The 24,390-nt window shown below is 47.1% G+C and overlaps 2 protein-coding genes across 5 annotated transcripts in view; one reads left to right on the forward strand and one right to left on the reverse strand.

Annotated features, from left to right (window-relative positions):
• Window positions 1-11,374, reverse strand: part of GTF2H3 (general transcription factor IIH subunit 3) — a 32,971-nt gene extending 21,597 nt beyond the window's left edge. Inside the window, exons 1-9 of one of the 3 annotated variants that reach the window (XM_073586099.1) lie at window positions 11,242-11,374; window positions 9,008-9,087; window positions 8,811-8,917; window positions 8,566-8,726; window positions 8,327-8,392; window positions 4,685-4,714; window positions 4,562-4,590; window positions 4,398-4,472; window positions 3,901-3,954 (exon numbers count right to left, since the gene is read on the reverse strand). In XM_073586099.1, the coding sequence (XP_073442200.1) occupies window positions 3,901-3,954; window positions 4,398-4,472; window positions 4,562-4,590; window positions 4,685-4,714; window positions 8,327-8,392; window positions 8,566-8,726; window positions 8,811-8,917; window positions 9,008-9,087; window positions 11,242-11,251 (612 nt within the window). In that variant the 5' untranslated portion in view covers window positions 11,252-11,374. The other 2 variants (XM_073586100.1, XM_073586101.1) reach the window with 2 other exon arrangements.
• Window positions 11,299-24,390, forward strand: part of EIF2B1 (eukaryotic translation initiation factor 2B subunit alpha) — a 44,615-nt gene continuing 31,523 nt past the window's right edge. The window contains exons 1-3 of one of the 2 annotated variants that reach the window (XM_073586103.1): window positions 11,299-11,438; window positions 12,035-12,136; window positions 14,030-14,169. In XM_073586103.1, coding sequence (XP_073442204.1) covers window positions 11,426-11,438; window positions 12,035-12,136; window positions 14,030-14,169 — 255 coding nt within the window. In that variant the 5' untranslated portion in view covers window positions 11,299-11,425. Of the gene's footprint in view, window positions 11,451-12,034; window positions 12,137-14,029; window positions 14,170-24,390 lie in introns of both variants that reach the window. The other variant, XM_073586102.1, reaches the window with a different exon arrangement.

Here is a 24,390-nt window from a genome sequence, read left to right on the forward strand (position 1 = left end):
CAGACCCAAGACTACATAGCTACTTGCATCCGCCAAGCCCCCACTGGACCTGCGGAGGCACTACAAGCAAGGAGCAGTTCTTCCAGGTGGCCACACCGGGCATGGGTAAGCGATTCCATTACTTTCCAACCTGATACTTCAGATACAGGTTTCCTCAAGGACATGAAAACCAACTGATGCAGGGGAGAGGTTCCGCCCTTTAATTCAGTTGGTTCCTGGCCTTGATAAACGGATCCCCTCTCTCATGTGGTGCGGGAAAGGAAAAAAATAGAAAGTGCAAAAACGAAAAATCACATCAGGAAGGGGTTAAAAGCGCTGAAATTGTTAAAGATCAAAGTACTGCAACACATCATTGTATAATAAGCTATACATGACACCAATGCCTCGAACCTGTGCCAGTCACTGCATGCATAACATCCTCCAGTCCATTTACATTCTGTAAGCAATCATCCAGTGACCATAAAACTTACGCAACGCTGGAAAAAGCTAAAATGCACAGAGATGGATATAGGTTTTTAAAGTCCACTAGTTTATAAAATACATTTTAGCAGCTTAACTATGGAGTACTGCAGTAGCAGACACAATCTAATGGAAGAGCGCTACGGACCAAGAAAAATGATTGCTACGAAACATATTTCTACTTTCACATAATTTACAATAAAACTTTTAAAAAACAGGATTTTTGGGTTGCTTACCGTAAAATCTGTTTCTTGGAGCCTTCATTGGGGGACACAGAGACCATGGGTGTACGCTGCTGCCACTAGGAGGCTGACACTATGCACAAAAAAAGGGTTAGCTCCTCCTCCGCAGTGTACACCCCACCGACCGGCAGGAAATTCCTCAGTTAGTGAGAAAGCAGTAGGAGAAGTAACAGAATAGATTGAAAAACAGGACAACTCAACTGTAAATAACCAACAAACATAAGAACAGGAGTTGCAGAACATGGGAGGGTGCTGTGTCCCCCAATGAAGGCTCCGAGAAACAGATTTTACGGTAAGCAACCCAAAAATCCTGTTTTCTCGTTCGCCTTATTGGGGGACACAGAGACCATGGGACGTCCCAAAGCAGTCCCTGGGGCGGGAAAGCAAACTTCCATCAGGCCTGCGGACTCACCACCTAGGCTGGCATCCACCGAAGCGTAGGTGTGGACCTTGTAGAATTTCACAAATGTGTGAACCGATGACCAGGTTGCAGCTTTACAAGCTGCAGCGCGGAAGCTCTGTGGCGCACCGTCCAGGAGGTACCCACTGCGCGGGTAGAGTGAGCTCTAATTCCCGGAGGGGTCAATCGATGTATGACCCGGTAGGCCTCCAAAATTGCCGATCTGATCCAGCGAGCAATAGTAGCTTTGGAGGCCGGCTGACCTCTCTGCACCCCATCTGGAAGGATGAAGAGAGAGTCTGTCTTCCGCAAAGAAGTCGTCCTAGCTAGGTAGACCTTCATCGCCCTGACCAAGTCCAGCTTGTTCAAGGAGCGGTCCCGAGGACGAGCTGGACCCGGACAAAAGGACGGGAGAACAGTATCCTCATTCAGGTGGAAAGTGGACAGCACTTTAAGAAGGAAAGCGGGCGGAGGCCGCAGAACTACCTTGTCCTAGAGGAGTACCAAGAAAGGAGAGCGGCAAGAGAGGGCCGCCAATTCCGACACGCGCCGGATGGAGGCGATGGCCACTAGGAAGGCTACTTTCCATGAAAGGAGGGATAGGGGAAAGTTCCCTGAGAGGTTCAAAGGGAGGACCTTGCAGAGCCTCAAGAACCAGATTAAGATCCCAAGGATCTACGGGCGCTCGGTACGGAGGAGCCGTATGAGCCACTCCTTGAAGGAAGGTTTTGACCTGAGGACGGGAGGCCAACGTCTTCTGAAATAAAATGGACAGCGCCGAAACTTGACCTTTTAAAGAGCTGAGGGCAAGGCCTGCATCACGCCCTGCCTGAAGAAACGCCAGGACAGAAGGGAGCGAAAAATGTATGGGCAGAATGTCGGTGGACTCGCACCAAGTGAAATAGGCCTTCCAGGTACGGTAATAAACTTTGGAAGACGATGGCTTTCTGGCCCGGATCATAGTATGAATAACTGGATCCGAAAAGCCTGATCGTTTCAAAACCTCGGTTTCAACAGCCACGCCGTTAAATTGAGTGGCCGAGAATTGGAGTGGCAAATCGGACCTTGAGACAGCAGATCTGCCCTGTCTGGAAGCTTCCAGGGGGCGTCCGCGAGAAGGTTGACGATGTCCGTGAACCAAGCCCTTCTGGGCCAATTCGGGGCGATGAGTGACTGGAATTCCTTCCGCCTTGATTTTCTTCAACAGCCTGGGAAGAAGAGGCAGAGGAGGGAATAGGTAGGGGAGCTTGAACTGCGACCAAAGAATGGCCAGAGCGCTGGCGCCCACTGCGAGAGGATCTCGAGCCCTGGATACAAACTTTCCTGTTGAGGCGAGAATATAGCAGGTCTACGTCCGGGGTTCCCCAACGGCGGCATAGCTGAAGAAATACCTCCGGACGTAGGGACCACTCTCCCGCCACTAGACCCTCGCGGCTGAGAAATTCGGCGGCCCAGTTGTCCACGCCAGGAATGTGCACCGCGGATATTGCCGGGACTGAAAGCTCTGCCCAATGAAGAATCTTGGACACTTCTGCCAGGGCTGAGACACGCCGTGTCCCCCCTGGCGGTTGACATATGCCACCGCTGTGGTATTGTCTGTCTGAATCCGGATAGGCAGGCCCTTGAGAAGCCTCTCCCAGTGAACAAGAGACAGATAAATCGCTCGTATCTCGAGGACGTTGATCGGCAGAGCTGACTCCTGAATCGACCATCGACCCTGAACAGTGTGACTGCGGAACACTGCCCCCGGCCGAGGAGGCTGGCATCCGTTGTCACAATCTGCCAGTGAATGGAGCTTCAATCAGAATGTCGTCGAGGTACGGAAAAAGAACGAGACCTTTGATTCTCAACGCTGCCATGATCTTCGTAAATACTCTGGACCGCCAGGGGGCTGCGTCTTGGACTGCATACTCACCTCCGTTTGCAATAAAGGTACCTGATATATCCCACGCTGTCTGCGTCTTTGTGGTATCCGCGCCTCATCCGACCGACAGGCTCTGGTAGGCGAGTGGGTGGGGGGCGGGGGGCGAGGACTCTCCTGATCGCTGGCACGCACCCGTGCTAAGCTGTGGTCCCGCCACTGAGAGCTATGAGGATACGGGGTGGCAGTACACGCCGTACTCATAGTCTCTTGTGGGAGTACAGTAGTGACCATTCACACTGTATCCCTCCGGAAACCTGAAAAGGAACGACGCACATCGAGGTAGATATGGGTCTAATGAAAGACCCGTGTCCACCTCCTACTGACACTAAGCTAAACTGAGGAATTTCCTGCCGGTCGGTGGGGTGTACACTGGGGAGGAGGAGCTAACCCTTTTTTTGTGCATAGTGTCAGCCTCCTAGTGGCTGCAGCGTACACCCATGGTCTCTGTGTCCCCCAATAAGGCGAACGAGAAAGTGTGTTTCCTGATTTTAGATTGCACATCTACACATTCAGTTTATTATGAACAAGTGTTTATCATCATATTCAAGCATTTGCTATATAACAAATGTATTAACCCCATGAGGTCTGCAGAGGGTATATTTGGAATGACAGTGTCTCCTTCAAATTATTGCTCCTGAAGCTCATGGAGGCAAAAGACAAAAAGTAAACTTTGTGGCACCCAGATAAATATGTTGACACTATAGAAATAAATGTATTTATTTATAATTAAGATGCTCTGTGTTAAATTGTTAAAGGGGCTGTTTATTACAAAAAAAATAACATAGAAGAGGTCCTACATTTGTAACTAGACACCTACGTGCAAGGTAAATGTTAATACCACACTGGAGCATTCAGAATTAGGGCTAATACCATACCTGTTGTAGAAGTCCAGAATCTGTGTCCAGTACACAAGCATCAATGAGAATGTTCTGAGAAATAGAAAAAATAGGAAGTTGGCTTCATTTGAAGGGCAGGAAAAAGTAAGATTTATGGATTTCTTGGGGAGATTTCCAGCCCGACTATTTAAAAATACCAATATTGGATTTTTGATTAGCACCGATAAAGCATATGGCAAACCCCATTACTTTCTAGAGCCTTTTCTGTTTCCACATATAATCAGCTATCCATAGTGTCTGACCAATGATCAGAAAGGCTGGAATCCAACCAGTTTGAGTCAGTATTTTTCCCCTAAGATAAGCAGTGCCAGATTCATTTAGCCACCACTGGGGCCCTTCTTACCCATCAAAACCACACACATTGTGATAGTGATCTGCCAAATACTTGTATGGTCGGCTTAAAAAAAAATAAAAAAAAAAAAATACAGGATTGAATTAAGTCTTTCTAAACAAGAGAGCTGAACCCAGACAAATACCTGTTTTTGAGCTGCAAATATGACGTTCATGAAGTTCATGTACTGTAGAGCACTATCTTCTGCCGCCTTAATCACCTACAGAATGACAGATTGCATGGAGCGTCAGAATGGTCGTTTACATAAACCTGTATGATGGAAATGTGCCCCAGCCCCTACATACTCACTAGTATCCTGGATTTCACGTCCTCTCCAGCTGTATAGTAACAGATAAAATCAGATAGAAATATTATTAATACAGAGACAACTAGTATGAATCACTACAAATGATACTGGAATGAATGTAATACCTTTACTTTCTTTGCTTATCCTGTTAATATCTAAGACATTTATGATAAGGAAATAATATCACAACAATTAGTTATTCTCACAGCCGGTGCAGTCAGTAATGTACATTAAAAATTATCCATAGCATCTTTACCTCAGTATTTGTAAGCCAAACCCAGAGAGGAACAGAGGAAAAGTTTAATAGAAACTCGTCACCACTTCAGGATTTATCACCCACTCCTGGTTTTGGCTTACAAATACTGAGGTAAAATATTGAATGTGTGAATGTGGCCTTAGAGCAGTGGTCCCCAACCTTTCTGACCTTGAGAGCCACATTCAGCTTAGGCCTCTTTCACACATCTGTCTTTCACCATCAGTCAAAATCCGCCGTTTTGGAAAAACAATACACGGATCTGCCATTTTTGTTGGCGGATCCGTTTTTTCCCCATTGACTTGCATTAACAGCGGATCTTGACGGATGGTTATCCGTTGGATCAGTTTTTGTACGGATCCGCCAAAATTTTAGCGTCCGCTGACATGGCAGGACGGACACTGCAACCTTTTTTTGGTTGCCGGATCCGTATTTCTACACAGCGCATGCCAGGAATTGTGTCTCATTGTGTTTGTGTCTCTCTCGCTCATTGTGGTTGTCTCTCTCTCTCAACAGGAATAACGTAAGTATGAAACAGGCCTTAGACAGAGGTTTGCGAGCCACATTCAGCACTGAGAGAGGGGCGTGAGCCACATCCGGCTCCCATCTCCTTCAAAGTAGTGTCAACCAAAGCCTCCATTACACTTATAATGATAACCAAAGCTTTTCCACAGAAATCACTCCAAGCAGTACACCGAGATCCAGGGGTTCCCACAATACCCCCATTCAGTTCTCTCCCATCAAGAACTCCCAACACACTGTCACATCCAACTTCGAGAACTCAAAAACATCTCTAAACCCCTAAGACCAGTATATGTGCATCCAGAGCTGCACTTCTGTGCAGGGCTACTCACAAAATTCACCATTTTGAGATGTGCTCTTCATACATGTTTGCTATACCTGGATATAATGCACCAAGCTGGCAGACAGTCGCGAGCCACAACTCATGGGGCCGCGAGCCACATGTGGCTCCCGAGCTACAGGTTGGAAACCCCTGCCTTAGAGGAATGGCACTAGAGAAGGCGGATGATGCAAGTACTGCTAGTCTACAAATGCTATGCTCCTGAAGCTTACCCTCGGTGACGCACATCACCTAGCACATCTGCCATTTGTGACTCAGAGCACATAGAACCCTACGGGATTCTCCACTGTGTCATGGATACAAGAAACAACATGACAATGTGCTTTATATGCTTGAATGATGATCGAACTGAGAGAGATACTGGTGAGAAATGGTGGACTTAATTAAAGAGGGTGTCAAGGCACAGACATCAATGAGATATCCACAGAATAGGTGCATGCGCACTAATGCTTTTCGGCTTTGCCCACAGTTGGGCAAAGCATACTGCGCATGCTCGATAGGTTATTGCAATGTGCAAGTGCGTAATCTGGACACCAACTACGGAAATTCCAAGAAAGATTGCGTACAGCGGCCAAGGAGGGGTAGAGGTAAAGAGCCACAACACCGCCCATCGGACCGGACACAACTCATTTACATACCACGCCAAATTGAGGTGACAGATTCCCTTTAAATAGTATATTGGTGGGGGTTCACCACCTGGCTGTTGTTCTGGAGTTGGCTTTATGTAAACATGTTGAATGGACCAGACAGGTGCAGCTCCATGCCAAGTGTAGCGGCCACCGCCAGGTTCTGCAGAACAGCTTTTTTTTTTTTTTTTTTAAATAAAATCCATGCTGCAATAACCGGCAGCAGCGGTCCCACGTTGCATGGGACTGCACTTGGAAGCTCCGTTCAAAGCGTTAATATTTGGCCAGGGCAAATAACAGCTGAATGGTAGGAATGCTTGGTGTCGGACCTCCACTGATCTGATATTGATTATCTTTTTTTTTTTTTTTTTTTTTTTTTAAATAAAAGCCATTTTTATTGTGACAATCAGAATTTCCCAGCAATACATATTACATTCATGTATTATGTAACACTGTAAATCCATCCATTTTCAAGACATTGCTATAATCATACCTGTATTATAACATGGTATAACCTTAACATTTTATTGTAAACCAATTAAACTCTTCCCCCAAAACACCCCCCCTCCTCTTGTCTGGTATGTCTTCTTTTCCTATGTGTTTGTTTCTGAAATATTCACTAATACATTCATTCTTCAGATTATATAATTCCTATGGCCTTCTATATCCTACTCTAACATAAATGTATCAAATATCACATCTCCAGTGAGAGCCTCTGAAGCAACCCAGGCACATTTGATCCATTTTCCCCAAATTTCTTAACAGCACCTCTCTTAATATATATCTTTTTCTCCATTAAAATGGTGTTAGTCAAGTCATGGCCTATCCTTTAGATAAGTCATCAATACCTGTTTGGGCAACCCTTTTAATTCTACATACTGAGTAGTACGATATCTTAGTCCACTGATTTGTGTATTAGTCTATGTGGAGGTCTTCCTGGTAAATTCTGTAAAAATATCGGCAGTGTATATTACTTATGTGACTAGAAAATGGATTGCAATTTACCCGCTCCACAAAGTACTCAAATAGTTAAGTATATAAAAGTCTGTTATCATTACAATTATCCAGGATTATCCGGACGTATGCGCCAAAGAGGATATAGACTATAATGGTGCTAGCAGAGCGAACGAGCACTCTGTCAGCATCATTACAGTCTATGGCATAGTCGGCGCATAAGTCCGAATCCCGGTTTGTCGGGTGTTCAAAATAAGCCCTCATGAGGTCACCGAAAGAGTGCCTGAATGTATTGTGTATGGAAGTGTAAGGTGCTTTCACTTCCATACACATTAAGAAAAAGTCAGCCAAACCTGCTGATTTCAGTAAACCTGGCTGATGTGTATGAGCAGATCAGGAATCTCCTTCAACAGATAAGATTTTGTTCTCCCAGGAGATAAGCTGCCACCAGCTTACTTCCCATTGAAAACACGGCACGCTCGGTTGGACCATCTGTACATGTGTATAGGGAAACTCAATACAGATTGCTTAAAATAAAAAACAGTGAACCAAGTCACAGATTTTAAATACTCTTAAAGTGTAGCGTCACTGTTGTGAATCCAAATGGTTTAATACTTTTATAAACAACTGTGACTCAGTGAAGGTATAAGACAATCAAAAAGTATTAAAGGGTTATCCTATAGCAACCTGTGTATATTGTGCATTGCATAGTAGAATTTACTCTTCTAAAGGATGAACAGAGCCATAACTGACATTAGATTAGGCTGCTATCAAGTTACCCTGTTTTGCAAAAGAGCATTGGTCACCAATAACAGCACCTCACCTTACAGGGAACAGACACCTCTCCCCTCATTCCTGTATATCATCCTAATGGAGCATATGGAAATATGCTGCTCACTGAGAACAGCTTCTTTAGTCCACATTACGTTCAATTAATACGTATCTTTGTCCTTTTTTTTAACTTCCATTTTTAAGGTGTATTTTGCCTTAAATAGTTCTTTACTTCATGTAAAAAAATATAAAATTTTGAAAGCATTTTTCCACTACTGCAGGTGTAATAAAATAAGGATACAGCATAAAGCTTTTGCTAGAGATCCCGCCAGAACAGTGTCGGTCCGCTGTCTTTTAATTTCCCCAGCTAAAATGAAACAGGAAAGCATCAAATGATAAATAAATCCGGGTTAACCATTGCATTATCAAGCTGTGCCTACAAGTATAGAAACATTGCTATATTTTATGACAGTCTACAGACAATCTCTGAAAGACACAGCTGTGATATGATATAGATACTCCCCGTCTACACATCCTTACATTTTGTCATGAGGTCTTTAATCTCATCAGCAATCAGATCATTGGCAGCCGTCAGTAATTCATATTTGCCATCCTTGCTGCCGGATGCATTCGATTCCAGAATAGCAGATTCCCCAGTCAAGTCTCCACATCTCCACTGCTTGCCTGGAAAAAGAAGGCGACTAAAAAGCAAACACCATATATATTCATTACTGCACAGAAACAAATGACAGCAGCTTATAGTATGTGATCATTGATAACAGTACCTCTCCTGTAAATGGCTGGCAATTACAGCAAGTTTGTTATTGCGGCCCATAAATAAGTGAGAATTTCCCATCACCATAACTGCATCAATGCATTTTGGAAGTGTGACCTATAAGACAGTAGGAAACCGTGATCACAACTGTAATATATAGATAGAAATGTAGAGTCGGGGATATATCACAGATTCAGAACTACATACCACTGATTGATTGAGAGCCTGCTGTCCCCACCAGATAGGGTTCACATCAACTACGATTACCAAGAGATTAACATCATCATCTATGAGAAAGAAAAAAAAAAAAGCAGTTATCAATAAAAAAAAATTCTACAACATTCTGTATTTTTGTACACCATACATAGAAACAAGCCCTCTCAAATGCTTAAAGGGATTGTCCACTATGTGCAGGACAGAACATCAATATAAAATTGGAGGGTGTTCTCTACATAGCACCTACAATGATCAGCCGTTATCAGCTGCGATGGCAGCCAGATGTAAACAGTCTACAGAGTTGGACAGCAAAGCTCCGTCACACAGCTTGTGCCACTGCCAGGTAGTGGAGTTGAGATCTACTCCTGATCTGTAGTACCCAGCAGTGGCCACTAAACTGTGTGATGGAGCTTAAGGCAATGTGCACACAGTGCAGAATCTGCTGTGGAATTTCTCGCGCAGATTTTACTAAATCTGCAGGTCAGATGACCTGCATTTTTCCTGCGGATTTAGTGCATTTTTTGTGCGGTTTTCCACCTGCGGATTTCTAGAATGGAGCAGGTGGAAAACTGCAGCAAAACCGCACAAAAGAAGTGACATGCTGCATTTTTCGATAGGCAGCAAATCTGCGTGGAAAAAAAACGCAGCATGTGCGCAGCGGATTTTGTTTTACATAGCATATAAAGCTACTGTACATCACATGCAGTTCTGCTGCGAATCCGCAGCAGAATCTGCACCGTGTGCACATACCCTTAGTAAACCAGTCTGTACACTGTTTACATCTGACCACCACCTGATTGCTATGGGTGCTGGGTACTGGTCCTCCATCAATTAATAATCTATGCGGATAATGGGCCATCAATATAAAAGCCGTAGACAACACCATTTAAAAATTATCTTCATTGGTTTGAAACTGAAGATAGGCACAGGTCCGGATCACAGCTAGATATTTTTTGTTGCTCTGCAATGAAATAAAACTTACAGAAAAACTGATGGTAAATTGACATTGTTATATTTTGCGTCAATTTTTCAATCACTAATGTCAGTAATAGGAAAAAAAAACGATTGTGAAAAGCAATGGACTTTGACATTGGGTACAGTGCCGTATAAATGCGCAGAATCCATTATCATTGTTTAATAAATTGGATCTGTCATCAGATTATTTTGTTGTATAATGGCAGTATAGTTTTATAACAGGTCCACTATCCTAATTGCTCAAAAACTGCATTATGTAGTTAACAAGAGTGATCAAATAATACATCAGACACAAAGTATATCCATGAGAGATCATAGAATGGTAGAGTTGGAAGGAACCTCAAGGGTCATTGTGTCCAACCCCCTGCTCAATGCAGGATTCACTAAACCATCCCAGACAGATGTCTGTCCAGCCTGTTTGAAGACTTCCATTGAAGGAGAACTCACCACCTCTCGTGGCAGCCTGTTCCACTCATTGATCACCTTCACTGTCAAAAAGTGTTTTCTAATATCTAATCTGTGTCTCCGCCCATTCAGTTTCTTCCCATTGCTTCTCGTGTTTCCAGGTGCAAATGAGAATAAAGATGATCCTTCTACACTGTGACAGCCCTTCAGATATTTATAGACAGCTCCTGTAACCGTTCCTGGTAGAGATGCGCTCCCCCCAGCCATCTGTTGCAGACGCCTTACAGCCCAATGTCGATCATCACTGTGAGGGGCAACAGCCAAACAGTATCATGTTTTTGAGATTTTTTGTGAGCAGTCTGGTTCCCCATGTTACGTTCTGCTACAGTCAGATGACAGATCAGGTTTGATAAAAAATAAATACATTAAAAAAGAAGCGATTCCCATTAGGGGCTCAGCCTACGCACGAGCTTTGCTTCCTGCCTGAGGCCATGGACACACACTGAGCTCCATACATAAGCCAGTAGCCTATTTCAATTCAAAACAATTTGCAAATTTATTATTTTTTTATATTTCATTTTAAAAGCAGCTTTGTTCCAAAACATTATTACATCAGTACAGTTATCAGTGGTGCAAGCGCGTGTAAATCATGGCAGACACGTACAGATCCTACATGTGACCCACTTTCCAGAACACGTAACTCACAGGACGTAAAGCGACCCCACTCTTTGCTGCACCGCCTCAGATGTGGGCAGCCGGTATCACGAGGGGGCTGTCACTGCAGACACAATGGCGCCTCCGGGCACCGTGTCCCGTCCTTGCCTCCAGCACCTGCGTCCACTCACCTGAAGCCATAATAAACGTCCGCTGCCGCACACTGGAAATAGAGCACTTCCGGCCCACTCTGATGACGTAGAGTGCAGGAGGCCATGCGGCTGTTAACCCCCTCACCGCCGCGTGACGTAAAGTCTTCGCCAGCCCGAGCTCTGCAGCTTTCCGCTGTTCTGCGGGGACTATAGAATAACGGCCATGAACGAAAACGGTAAGGACACAGGTGCGGTGAGGAGCTGGTGACAGCCATGGCCGCCTTCCCTCTGTGCAGTGCATGGTGGCAGGCATATGGCACAGCTCTGGTGACCAGGACGATGTGGGCATCCTGCTGGCACCAGTCTGGGGAACCCCTGACTACAAGGGGCATCCAAGACCCCTGTGGGTGGGAGAAAAGCCCTTCTTCGCTTGTACCTGTTCACACTGCAGGGTGTTTTTTTTTATCCCGCTGGCTTTGGAGCAGGTGTGATCATAAAAGCGCTAACGGTAAATGTTCCTATTGATTTGTATGGGAAAGCGCCCCGCTGTTCACATTCAGGCTTACAAAGCCAGCAAGCCATTATACGGGACGTGTATGTGACTGCTGGCGCTTTCCTACAGGGGGCGCCACACTGTACTATACAAGCCTATGAGAAGGCTGAAAGCAGATGCCCGGGCTTTATTTATTGTGTTTTACTTTGATCCATTGCTAAATTAATGTAATAACACATCAGGACGACGCCAAAACTAACCGGTACCCCTGAATGTGTGCGCGATTCCTAGCGCTGCTCGGTATTGAGCATATTTCACTTCTTATTCTTCTCTTTGCAGATGTGATTGAATATTTTAAGCGGCAACTGAAGGAGGATCCAAATGTGGCCACCGCTGTTGCGGCCATTAAAACTTTACTGGAGTTTCTGAAGAAAGACAAAGGTAGGTCCAGCTACTACTGGAACCACTTCACAACTGTCACAAGTATGGTTGTAATATGGCTGCAATACCTTAAGCACCGCAGTGCCGTGGAACAAGGAGCAGATCACTAGATCCCTACGGTGATCCATGTACAGGTCAGTGTAAGTGAGCCAGAACCGGGGGTTGTGGATGTAATATGGACGACTGCATCATAGAGAAGAGATTCCAGACCTAAGCAATTGTCCTACGTATCTATTTGATAGGTGATGACGTGCTGGATCGTGAAGGGTGCAACTGCTCAGGGCAATCGCCAGACAGTTTGAATGGATAGGATGCATGTTTGACTGATGCTTCATTTAACTCCTCTTAGATGTGATCTGTTCAGGCTTCTGACCCAGGATACCCCATTAAAGTGTCTGCTGACTATTTGGACAACCCTTTTCTTACGTACTACATTCCCCTGTCTAAAATAAAGATAGACACTGGCGCCTCTCGCACCAGGTATTGCAGGCCATGCACGACCTTATTAAGACCCGCGAAGATAATCAGTAGCCGCTAATGGGCTGCAGTTCTAACATAGCATAACAATGTCAGGTGAGCCCTGGGAAACCGAACGTGAACATTGCTGGAACAGCGCCGAAGCGGGAGGCGAGCATCCTTCGTTATTTTATACTGAGGAATATAATATTTAGGAAGGTGTTGCCCGATTAGTGGACTACCCTTTAAACAGAACCATTCACCAGATTTTTCATCTTAAACTGGACACAAAATTGAATCACATTACAAACGTTTCATGCTGAAATGGACACATTAGTGTTGCATTACAAAGCCTTCTATCATTTCTCCTACTCTCCTAGCACTGTCTGCGCTACTGTACCGCCCTTCCTCCCGCACTGCCTGTACAGAGATAAGTTACACATATGTTTTGCGCAACAGACCTAGGTGTGATTACTGACACAGCTTTGGACAGGCAGTGTGGGAGGAGTGGCAGTATAGCACAGCTGACAGTACTATGAGGAAAAGAGCTCATAGAAGGGTTTGTAATGTGTATAGTTCAGCATGAAAATGATGAGGAAAGGGTGGTCCACTACTCTGACAACCCCTTCTAAACTCAGCCGTGCTGCCCCTTCCCCCACATTGGCCTCATCAGAAAAGTGCGAGCTGTATCATTACATCTCACATTATGAGAAACCTGCTCTAAGCTATGGTGGGGACGTGTTCTTTTTCTGCTGTGTTGCTGCCTGCTTATGTTTGGTCAGCATCACACAGGGTGAAGAAGTACACACCTAACTATGTAGTGTGTTTCATGTGACTCTCAGAAAATTGATAGAAGTTGGATGAAAAGAAGTAGCGGGCATGTTAAATTTCAACATGCCCTATCCATTGTTAGAGCAGAGGAATTTGACAGCTGTTTATACTCTTTCCCCTCCCTCCACCATTGAAACCACATGCCAAGCATCTACATATTTCATTTAGGAGAGCTGGGAGGAATAGCGTTTGGACAAATGAGCACAAGGACTCAATGGTTCCTGTTGACTGACTGGTCGTAAAAAGCCTTTTACATAGATTGTACAGTCAGAACTATAGAGAATATAGTTCTGAAACACTAATACTAGTGTACTCGTACATTGGGATTCATACACCCAGAATGTTCCATTGCAATCACTCTGGTTGTCAAGTTACTTTATGGGTAAAGATTGAAAAATTATTTTTTTTTTTGTGTGTGAAAGGGCGCCATTTTCTCATATGAGGTATGTTTGGTATTGCACCTCAACCTCGTTCATTTGAAACTATAAAGTATTCTTTTGCGAATATTATTATTATTATTATTTTATTTTCTTTTCTTCTCAGCCTAAATATCTCCACCTTGTTGTTACTAGTTAGCAGTTTCTAACTGTGAGATTTGTGTTCTAGGTGAAACTATACAAGGTCTGATTGGAAGTCTAAAAGATGCAATTGAAACCATGTCAAAAGTGGACTCCTCTGTTGCCGTCTCCTCTGGAGGGGAGCTCTTCCTGAGGTTCATTACACTCACTTCTGAGCTGGAGCATTCTGTAAGTGTTCCTCTGCGTATAAATCTGATCAGAAATCAAAGTGCACTCTGACTAATGTTATTCAATGCTCATCTGCAATTTTTTTTCTCAGCTAGAATTGAGTGCCAAGTCTATCCAGCCCTGTATAATGTTAATCTGTAAAAAATGAGGTTTAAAAAAGCATTTATAATGTCCCCGTTTCCTATTCTAATCTTGCACCACACATTTCGGGAGCATCCCTACACCTCAGTAGCCAGGTGTACTCTTCCCAGCTTCAGAGTTGCACTGCACATGGCCGGAAGCCATCTTCTGAACTTCTGATCATGCGCACTGCACCTTTGAAGCCTGAGAATCATACACTCAGCTTCTGAGGCGGAGTGACGCTGCCAAAATGTGCGGCAATCACGACAGCTCCTGTAAATTGTTATGATGCCCATAGGGGTGTGAGAACACGGGAATAGGGCTGGCTAGTCTGGGAAAACTAGCACCCCATCAACTAGTTACAGCCCTAATTAGCAGAGTACATGGGGACAATATAAATGCTTTTTTAAAACCTAATTTCAACAGAAAAACGTTATACAGGGCTGGTTAGGCAGGGAATTTACTCATACGTAGGTGGGCATGGAGGACCTGACAGGTTCTCCTTAAAGTGTTTTTCCCCATAAACAAAGTACTTTTATTAAATAAATCTTGGAATTATAACTTCCACAATTTAATGTGTTAATAAAATGTTCCTGTGCTGAGATAATCTTATATATGTGCCCCTGCTGTGTCTGACCGTACAGGGACATGGTCTGATCATACCACAGCTCCTGGGCAGGGGAGGAAGCAAAATAGAGTATACAGATATTAACCCCTTCCTGACATCAGACGTACTATCCCGTCCATGGGACCCGGGCCCCTATGCCCATGGACGGGATAGTACGTCTAGTGCGATCAGCGGCGCCCACGTGGAGAGCGCCGCTGATCGCGGCCAGGTGTCAGCTGATTATCACAGCTGACACCCGGCACTATGTGTCAGGGGCGGTCACGGACCGCCCCCGACACGTTAACCCCTTGCACACCGCGATCAAACATGATCGCGGTGTACCGGGAGTTAAAGGGAAGCATCGGCAGGGAGGGGGCTCCCTCCGTGCTTCCCTGAGCCCCCCACAGCAGCGCAATGTGCAGCGCTGCTGCGGGGGACTCCTTTCCTCCAGGCCCCCGGATCCAAGATGGCGACAGGGGCCTTCGGGGGCCTGGAGGAAGCTGGCTTCCTCAGTGCCTGCAAAGCGCAGGCATGAGGAAGCCTTGTGCACTGCCTGTGACAGATTGCTGATCTGTCACAGTGTTCTGTGATGTGACAGATCAGCGATCTGTCACAGGACAGTGATGTCCCACCTGGGACTATGTAATAAAGTAAAAAAAAAAATAAAAAGTGTAAAAATAATTTTAAAAAAATCGCCAAATAAATTAGTAAAAAAAAAAAAAAATTCCCCAATAAATTCATTTTTTGAAAATAAAAAAAAACAAAACAATAAAAGTACACATTAGGTATCACCGCGTCCGTAACGACCCGCCCTATAAAACTGTCCCATTAGTTAACCCCTTTAGCGAACCCCTTAAAAAATAAAAATAAAAAATGAAGCAAAAAATAATGATTTATTATCATACCGCCAAACAAAAAGTGTAATAACGCGCGATCAAAAAGACGCATATAAATATCCATGGTACCGCTGAAAACGTCATCTTGTCCCGCAAAAAATGAGCCGCCACACAGCATCATCAGCGAAAAAATAAAAAAGTTATAGCTCGCAGAATAAAGCGATGCAAAAATAATTATTTTTTATATAAAATAGTTTTCATTGCATAAAACCGACAAAACATAAAAAAAACTACCTAAATGAGGTATCGCTGTAACCGTACCGACCCGAAGAATAAAACCGCTTTATCAATTTTACCGCACGCGGAACGGTGTAAACGCACTCCCCCAAAAGAAATTCATGAAACGCTGGTTTTTGTTCATTCTGCGTCCCAAAAATCGGAATAAAAAGCGATCAAAAAATGTCACATGCCCGAAAATGGTACCAATAAAAACGTCAACTCGTCCCGCAAAAAATAAGACCTCACATGACTCGGTGGGTCAAAATACGGAAAAATTATAGCTCTCAATATGTGGTGATGCAAAAACTATTTTTACAATAAAAAGCGTCTTTTAGTGTGCGACAGCTGCCAAAAATAAAAACCGCCATAAATAGTAAATCAAACCCCCCGTTATCACCCCCTTAGTTAGGGAAAAATAATAAAATTAAAAAAATGTATTTATTTCCATTTGGGTTAGGGTTAGGGCTGAGATTAGGGTTAGGGGTGTGTTGGGGTTCGGGTTGGAGTTAGAATTGGGGGTTTCCACTGTTTGGGCACATCAGGGGCTCTCCAAATGCAACATTGCGTCTGATCTCAATTCCAGCCAATTCTGAGTTGAAAAAGTCATATGGTGCTCCTTCCCTTCCAAGCTCTGCCATGCGCCCAAACAGTGTTTTACCCCCACATATAGGGTATCAGCATACTCAGGACAAATTGCAAAACAATTTTTGGGGTCCAATTTCTCCTGTTACCCTTAGGAAAATAAAAAATTGGGGGCAAAAATATCATTTTTGTGGAAAAAAAAATGATTTTTTTATTTTCACGTCCGAGCGTTATAAACTTCTGTGAAGCACTTGGGGGTTCAAAGTGCTCACCACACATCTAGATAAGTTCCGTGGGGGGGTCTAGTGTCCAAAATGGGGTCACTTGTTGGGAGTTTCAATAGTTTAGGTACATCAGGGGCTCTCCAAACGCACATGACACCCGCAGACCATTCCATCAAAGTCTGCATTCCAAAATGGCACTGCTTCCCTTCCGAACCCCGACGTGTGTCCATACAGTAGTTTTCTCCCACATATGGGGTGTCAGCGTACTCAGGACAAATTGGACAACAACTTTTGCGGTCCAATTTCTACTGTTACCCTTGGGAAAATGAAAAAATTGGGGACTAATTGATCATGTTTGTGGAAAAAATACGATTTTTTTATTTTCATGCCCGGGCATTATAAACTTCTGTGAAGCCCTTGGGGGTTCAAAGTGCTCACCACACATCTAGATAAGTTCCTTAGGGGTTCTCGTTTCCAAAATGGGGTCATTTGTGGGTGTTTCCACTGTTTAGGTACATTAGGGGCTCTCCAAAGGCAACATGACGCCCGCAGACCATTCCATCAATGTCTGCATTCCAAAACGTCACTACTTCCCTTCCGAGCCCTGACGTGTGTCCATACAGTAGTTTTCTCCCACATATGGGGTGTCAGCTTACTCAGGACAAATTGGACAACAACTTTTGGGGTTCAATTTCTCCTGTTACCCTTGGGAAAATAAAAAAATTGGGGAATAATTGATCATGTTTGTGGAAAAAATACGATTTTTTTATTTCTCGTTCGCCTTATTGGGGGACACAGAGACCATGGGTGTATGCTGCTGCCACTAGGAGGCTGACACTATGCACAAAAAAAGTTAGCTCCTCCTCCGCCGTATACACCCCACCGTCCGGCAGGAAATTCCCCAGTTTAGCTTAGTGTCAGTAGGAGGTGGACACGGGTCTTTTATTAGACCCATATCTACCTCAGTGTGCGTCGTTTCTTTGCAGGTTCCGGAGGGATACGGAGTGAACAGTCACATCCGTGCTCCCACAAAGAGACTATGAGTACGGCGTGTACTGCCACCCCGTATCCTCATAGGTCTCCGGAGCAGGACCAGGAGCCTCGCACAAGTAGGTGCCAGCCGCACGGACGGTCCTTGCCCCCCGCCTCCCACCCTCTCGCCTACCAGAGCCTGAAGGTTGGATGAGGCGTGGATTTCATAGAGACAGACAGCGTGGGATTTTCAGGTACCTTTATTGTAAGGCCCCCTGCCTGGGTGAGTATGTCAGTCTTCCCCCGGCGTTTTCTCTTGGAGCGGTCGCCAGGGGGACCACGTTAGGGTCCCTGCACGCCCCGCATCCCCCCACGGTCACCGCATCCATGCAGGCCCCGGGTCTTCACGGGCCTCGTTCTGCGCTTCCCCCCCCTTTTTTTTCCATCTCGGCAGGGGTAGCGCTGGAGTCGGGCAGTTCTGGGCAGGGACGCGGCCCGATGTTGCGACGCGTCTTCCGCGCCGACCCCCTGCTGACAGGCGGCCGCCGCAACTAATTTAGGCCCCGGCTTGTGTTCGGGCCTACTGCAGCGTTGTGGCCACGCCCCCCGCCCCTTTCTACTAAGCGGGCTTCACTCCCGCTCTCCCCAGGCCCTCCCCCCGCCTTTCCCTCTCCTGCCCAGCATATTATGGCTAGAGGGCAGCAATTATTAACCCTGCGAGGAGCTCCGCCCTTCCCCGAGACCCGCGCTTTTCCACAGGCAGGCGCCATCTTCACAGCCTGCCAGCCGGACGCAGCTGGAGAGGCTCCCCAGCCCCTGAGCAGTTTCTGCAAGCAGCTTTTTGCCTCTTTGGGACGGCCAGCCGGACTTCTCCCTGATCTGCATCCCCGGACAGGTCGAGCAGCATCGCTTTTGGGGACACCGGACCGTGAGTAGCTCTGCACGGCAGACTGACCCTTCTCCGCCCTCTGTCCCCCAACCTTCCGGCACTACCTCAGGTTTTTCACAATGTCTATCCCTAAGGCTGATCGTACCCGCTCTTCGGCCCTCCCCTGCACCCTAGTCAAGTTCTTCGCATGTTCTTCGTGCAACCGCAAACTTCCCTCAGGTCAGTCCTCTCCCCTCTGCCTGGACTGTAGCAATCCAATCCAGCCCGACGCCGCTCAGGAGCCATCCATAGCCCCAGGGGTGAGTGAGCCCCCCTTGTCGGGTTGGGCCTCCTCCCTATCACGGTCGGTGGCAGACCTCACCAAGGTGTCTCAGTCCCTAGTAGCCGTTCTGGATAAGTTGCCCTTGGGAGCTTCTGCGGGACCTAGCACGTCCCAGGACGTCCCATCTGAGCCAGCCAGTGTCAGTCGCAAGAGACCCAGGCAGGATCTCCAGGCGGAGTCCTCTCCTCGCCCTACCTCACCCCATACTCCCCAGCAGTCTCCCTCTCGGGCCTCCTCTCCCGAGTCAGGTGAAGTGCTTTCGGAATCTGAAGGGGTCTTAGAGCTGGATTCGGATCAGGATGCGAACATGAAGGTTACGGTGCAGAACCTCATTGCCGCGATTCACCATACCTTCGACATCACTGACGCCCCTGCGAAATCCTCAGATCAGGAGGTTTCGTTCAGACGGGCGGAAACACCTTCCAGGGTGTTTCCCTTTCATTCCGAGTTTGGGAAGATTTTTACCAAGGAAAGGGAAGATCCGACTAGACGCTTTCAAAGAGGAAAGCGTCTTGGCGTGCTGTATCCGTTCGCTAAAGAGCTCACGGACAACTGGGCCGCTTCTCCTTCAGTGGACCTTCCCGTATCCAGACTCTCTAATAATACTGTTCTTCCGCTGTCGGGTGTAGCGTCTCTAAAAGATTCTAATGACAGAATCATAGAATCCCTAGCAAAGTCTGCCTTCGAGGCGGCATCTGCGGCGGTATGTCCAGTCTTTGCTTCATCTTGGGCAGCAAAGGCTATATCCGCTTGGGCAGAGGACCTTCGGCAGGGCATTCTGGATAAGGCACAACCGGAGCATTTGGCCGATCTCGCCAATCAGATTTCCCATGCGGGGGATTATCTGCTTTCTGCTTCCTTGGATGCCGCATCTTGCGCGGTTCAGGCGTCAAGCAACATCGTGGCAATCCGACGTACAATTTGGCTCAAGGCCTGGCAGGCGGACTTGTCCTCTAAAAAGTCTCTGACTAATCTGCCTTTTCAAGGAGTGCGTCTCTTTGGGTCCCAATTGGACCAGATTATTAAGGACGCTACCGGAGGTACGAGTTCTCTTCTCCCCCAATCCAAGCCTCGCAGACCTCCTCCAAGGCGTCAGTTCCGTCCCTTTCGGTCTTTCCGCCGTTTCAATGCGGCGGAAAACCCTTCCAACCAGCAAAGGCCACAAGCACGTCAGGAAAGAAAGAAGGTCTCCTTCAGGCCCACTCCGTCCTGGTGGTCCCACTCTTCCCAGGGAAGACCACCCAGATCTAGATCTGGACGGTCTACGTCCGCATGACTATCATCGGTCTTCCGTGGGTCCCTTCCAATTGGGAGGTCGACTTCTTTTCTTCAGCGACGTCTGGTTCGCCTCAGTAGAGGACGCTTGGGTCAGAGAGGTTGTATCGACAGGATACAAAATAGAGTTCGTTTCTCTTCCACGGGATCGCTTCTTCCAATCCCGTCCGCCACGGGATCCTGCCTTGATCCCGGGGTTCGGTTCGGCCATCGCCTCTCTCCTCAGCTCCGGGGTGATTGTGCCCGTTCCCGAATCGGAACTATTCACAGGGTTTTATTCAAACCTGTTTGTGGTGCCGAAAAAGGACGGGGCGGTTCGACCCATCTTGGATCTCAAGTTTCTCAACAAGAGAGTTTGCCTCCGCCACTTCCGGATGGAGTCGGTTCGCTCGGTGATTGCCTCCATGGAGGAGCAGGAATTCATGTGTTCCATAGACATCCAAGATGCCTATCTACACGTGCCCATATTTCCCGGACATCCGAAGTTCCTGTGGTTTGCGATTCACCATGAACATTATCAGTTCGTCGCGCTCCCTTTTGGGCTCGCCACCGCTCCCAGGGTCTTCACGAAGATTATGGCGGCGTTGATGGCCTTGTTGAGGATCAGAGGTCTTGTTCTTTTTCCGTATCTCGACGATATTCTGATCAAGGCTCCCTCCTTTCATCAGGCCCGCCTAAGTGTGGCGATCGTTCTAGACACCCTGTCCAGTTTTGGGTGGATCGTCAACCGGAAAAAGTCCTGTCTGATCCCTACTCAACTCCTTGTGTTTCTGGGCCTTCTTTTCGACACTCGTCGGTCAAGGGTATTTCTCCCACAAGACAAGATTCTTTCCCTGCAGCAGGGCGTCCGATCACTACAGATCGCACGGTTTTCATCTCTCAGGACAGCCATGAGGATTCTGGGGAAGATGGTGGCAGCAATAGAGGCAGTTCCCTTTGCCCAGTTTCACGCCAGGCCCCTCCAGCAGGCCATTTTGTCCAGGTGGAACAGGTCGGCTCTGTCTCTGGATCGTCCGGTTCGTCTTTCATGCCGGATCAAGCGGTCTCTCAACTGGTGGTTGACGTCTCCCCTCATTCTCTCGGGGCGGTCCTTTCTTCCCAGATTGTCACAACGGACGCCAGCCTCATCGGCTGGGGTGCAGTGTTCCGCAATCACACTGTTCAGGGTCGATGGTCGACTCGGGAATCAGCTCTGCAGATCAATGTCCTAGAGATACGAGCGATCCTTCTGGCTCTCGTCCACTGGGAACGGCGCCTCAAGGGCCTGCCTGTCAGGATTCAAACAGACAATGCCACAGCGGTGGCGTATATCAACCGACAAGGGGGGACACGGAGTGTCTCAGCCCTGGCGGAAGTGTCCAGAATTCTTCAATGGGCAGAGACCTTTTGTTCCAACAACTTCCGCGGTTCACATTCCCGGCGTGGACAACTGGGCCGCCGATTTTCTAAGCCGCGAGGGTCTCGCGGCAGGGGAATGGTCCCTACATCCGGAGGTGTTTCATCTGCTCTGCTGTCGGTGGGGAACCCCGGACGTAGACCTCATGGCGTCTCGCCTCAAAAGGAAGGTACCACAATTCGTGTTCAGGTCTCGGGACCCCCTGGCAGTGGGCGCCGACGCTCTGGCCGTTCCTTGGTCACAGTTCGAGCTCCCCTACCTGTTCCCTCCCCTGCCTCTTCTTCCCAAGCTGTTGAAGAAGATCAAGGCAGAAGGGATTCCAGTCGTCCTCATTGGCCCAGAAGGTCTTGGTTCGCGGACATTGTCAACCTTCTCGCGGACGCCCCCTGGAAGCTTCCCGACAGGGCAGATCTGCTGTCGCAAGGCCCGATTTGCCACCCCAATTCTCGGTCGCTCAATTTAACGGCGTGGCTGTTGAGACTGAGGTTTTGAAACGGGCAGGATTCTCTGATCGAGTGATTCATACCATGATCCGCCCCAGAAAGCCTTCCTCTTCCAAGATCTATTACCGTACTTGGAAAGCCTATTTCTCCTGGTGTGAGGCCAATGACATCGCGGCCATGGTTTTTTCGCTTCCTTCTGTTCTGGCGTTTCTTCAGACAGGGCTGGATGCGGGGCTTGCTCTCAGTTCCTTGAAGGGTCAAGTTTCGGCACTGTCCATTTTATTTCAGAAGACGCTGGCCTCCCGGCCCCAGGTCAAAACCTTTCTTCAGGGTGTGGCTCACACGGTTCCTCCGTACCGAGCGCCCGTGGATCCTTGGGATCTTAATTTCGTTCTTGGGGTTCTGCAAGGTCCTCCTTTTGAACCTCTCAGGGATGTTTCCCTTGCCCTCCTTTCTTGGAAGGTGGCCTTTCTGGTGGCCATTACTTCCATCCGACGTGTGTCGGAATTAGCGGCCCTTTCTTGCCGCTCTCCCTTTTTGGTACTTCATCAGGACAAGGTAGTTCTGCGGCCTCCGCCCTCTTTCCTTCCGAAGGTGGTATCTTCGTTTCACCTCAATGAGGACATTGTTCTGCCATCCTTCTGCCCGAGCCCAGCTCATCCTCGGGAGCGATCCTTGAACAAGCTGGACCTGGTCAGGGCATTGAGAGTCTATCTAGCCAGGACATCTTCCTTGCGGAAGTCAGACTCTCTGTTTATCATTCCATACGGTGCAAGGAAAGGTCACCCAGCCTCAAAGGCCACTATTGCTCGCTGGATCAGATCGGCAATTTTGGAGGCATACCGGGTCAAGCATCGTGCAGCTCCTTCAGGGATCAGAGCGCACTCTACCCGGGCGGTGGGTGCCTCCTGGGCGGTGCGCCACAGAGCTTCCGCGCTGCAGCTTTGCAAAGCTGCAACGTGGTCTTCGGTTCACACTTTGTGAAATTCTACAGGGTCCACACCTACGCTTCGGCGGACGCCAGCCTAGGTAGAAGGATTCTGCAGGCCGCGGTGGTGAGTCCACTGGCCTGATGGAAGTTTATTTCCCACCCCAGGGACTGCTTTGGGACGTCCCATGGTCTCTGTGTCCCCCAATAAGGCGAACGAGAAAACAGGATTTTTTGGGTTGCTTACCGTAAAATCTGTTTCTCGGAGCCTTCATTGGGGGACACAGCACCCTCCCATGTTCTACAACTCCTGTTCTTATGTTTGTCGATTGGTTACAGTTGAGTTGTTCGTTCTGTTTTCAATCTATTCCGTTACTTCTCCTACTGCTTTCTCACTAACTGAGGAATTTCCTGCCGGTCGGTGGGGTGTATACGGCGGAGGAGGAGCTAACCTTTTTTTCTGCATAGTGTCAGCCTCCTAGTGGCAGCAGCATACACCCATGGTCTCTGTGTCCCCCAATGAAGGCTCCGAGAAACAGATTTTACGGTAAGCAACCCAAAAAATCCTGTTTTTCATGCCTTGGCATTATAAACTTCTGTGAAGCCCTTGGGGGTTCAAAGTGCTCACCTCACATCTAGATAAGTTCCTTAGGGGGTCTAGTTTTCAAAATGGGGTCATTTGTGGGGAGTTTCCACTGTTTAGGCACATTAGGGGCTCTCCAAAAGCAACAAGACACCCGCAGACCATTCCATCAATGTCTGCATTCCAAAACGTCACTACTTCCCTTCCGATCCCCGACGTGTTCCCATACAGTAGTTTTCTCCCACATATGGGGTATCAGCATACTCAGGACAAATTGGACAACAACTTTTGGGGTCCAATTTCTCCTGTTACCCTTGGGAAAATAAAAAAAATGGTGACTAAAAGATCATGTTTGTGGAAAAAATACGAATTTTTTTATTTTCACGCCCGGGAGTTATAAACTTCTGTGAAGCACTGGGGGGTTCAAAGTTCTCACCACACATCTAGATAAGTTCCTTCGGGGGTCTAGTTTCCAAAATGGTGTCATTTGTGGGGGGTTTCCACTGTTTAGGTACATCAGGGGTTTTCCAATCGCGACATGATGTCCGATCTCAATTCCAGCCAAAAACGTCAAATGGCGCTGCTTCCCTTCCGAGCTCTGCCATGCGCCCAAATAGTGGTTTACCCCCACATGTGGGGTATCAGCGTACTCAGGACAAATTGCACAATAACTTTTAGGGTGCTGTTACCCTTGGAAAAATAAGAATTGAGGGTGAAAAGATCATTTTTGTGGAAAAAATATGATTTTTTAATTGTACCGCTGTA

This window comes from Dendrobates tinctorius, unplaced genomic scaffold, assembly GCF_039654945.1.
Source record: "Dendrobates tinctorius isolate UK_male_01 unplaced genomic scaffold, ASM3965494v1 ptg000090l, whole genome shotgun sequence".
In the NCBI taxonomy this organism is placed as follows: domain Eukaryota; kingdom Metazoa; phylum Chordata; class Amphibia; order Anura; family Dendrobatidae; genus Dendrobates; species Dendrobates tinctorius.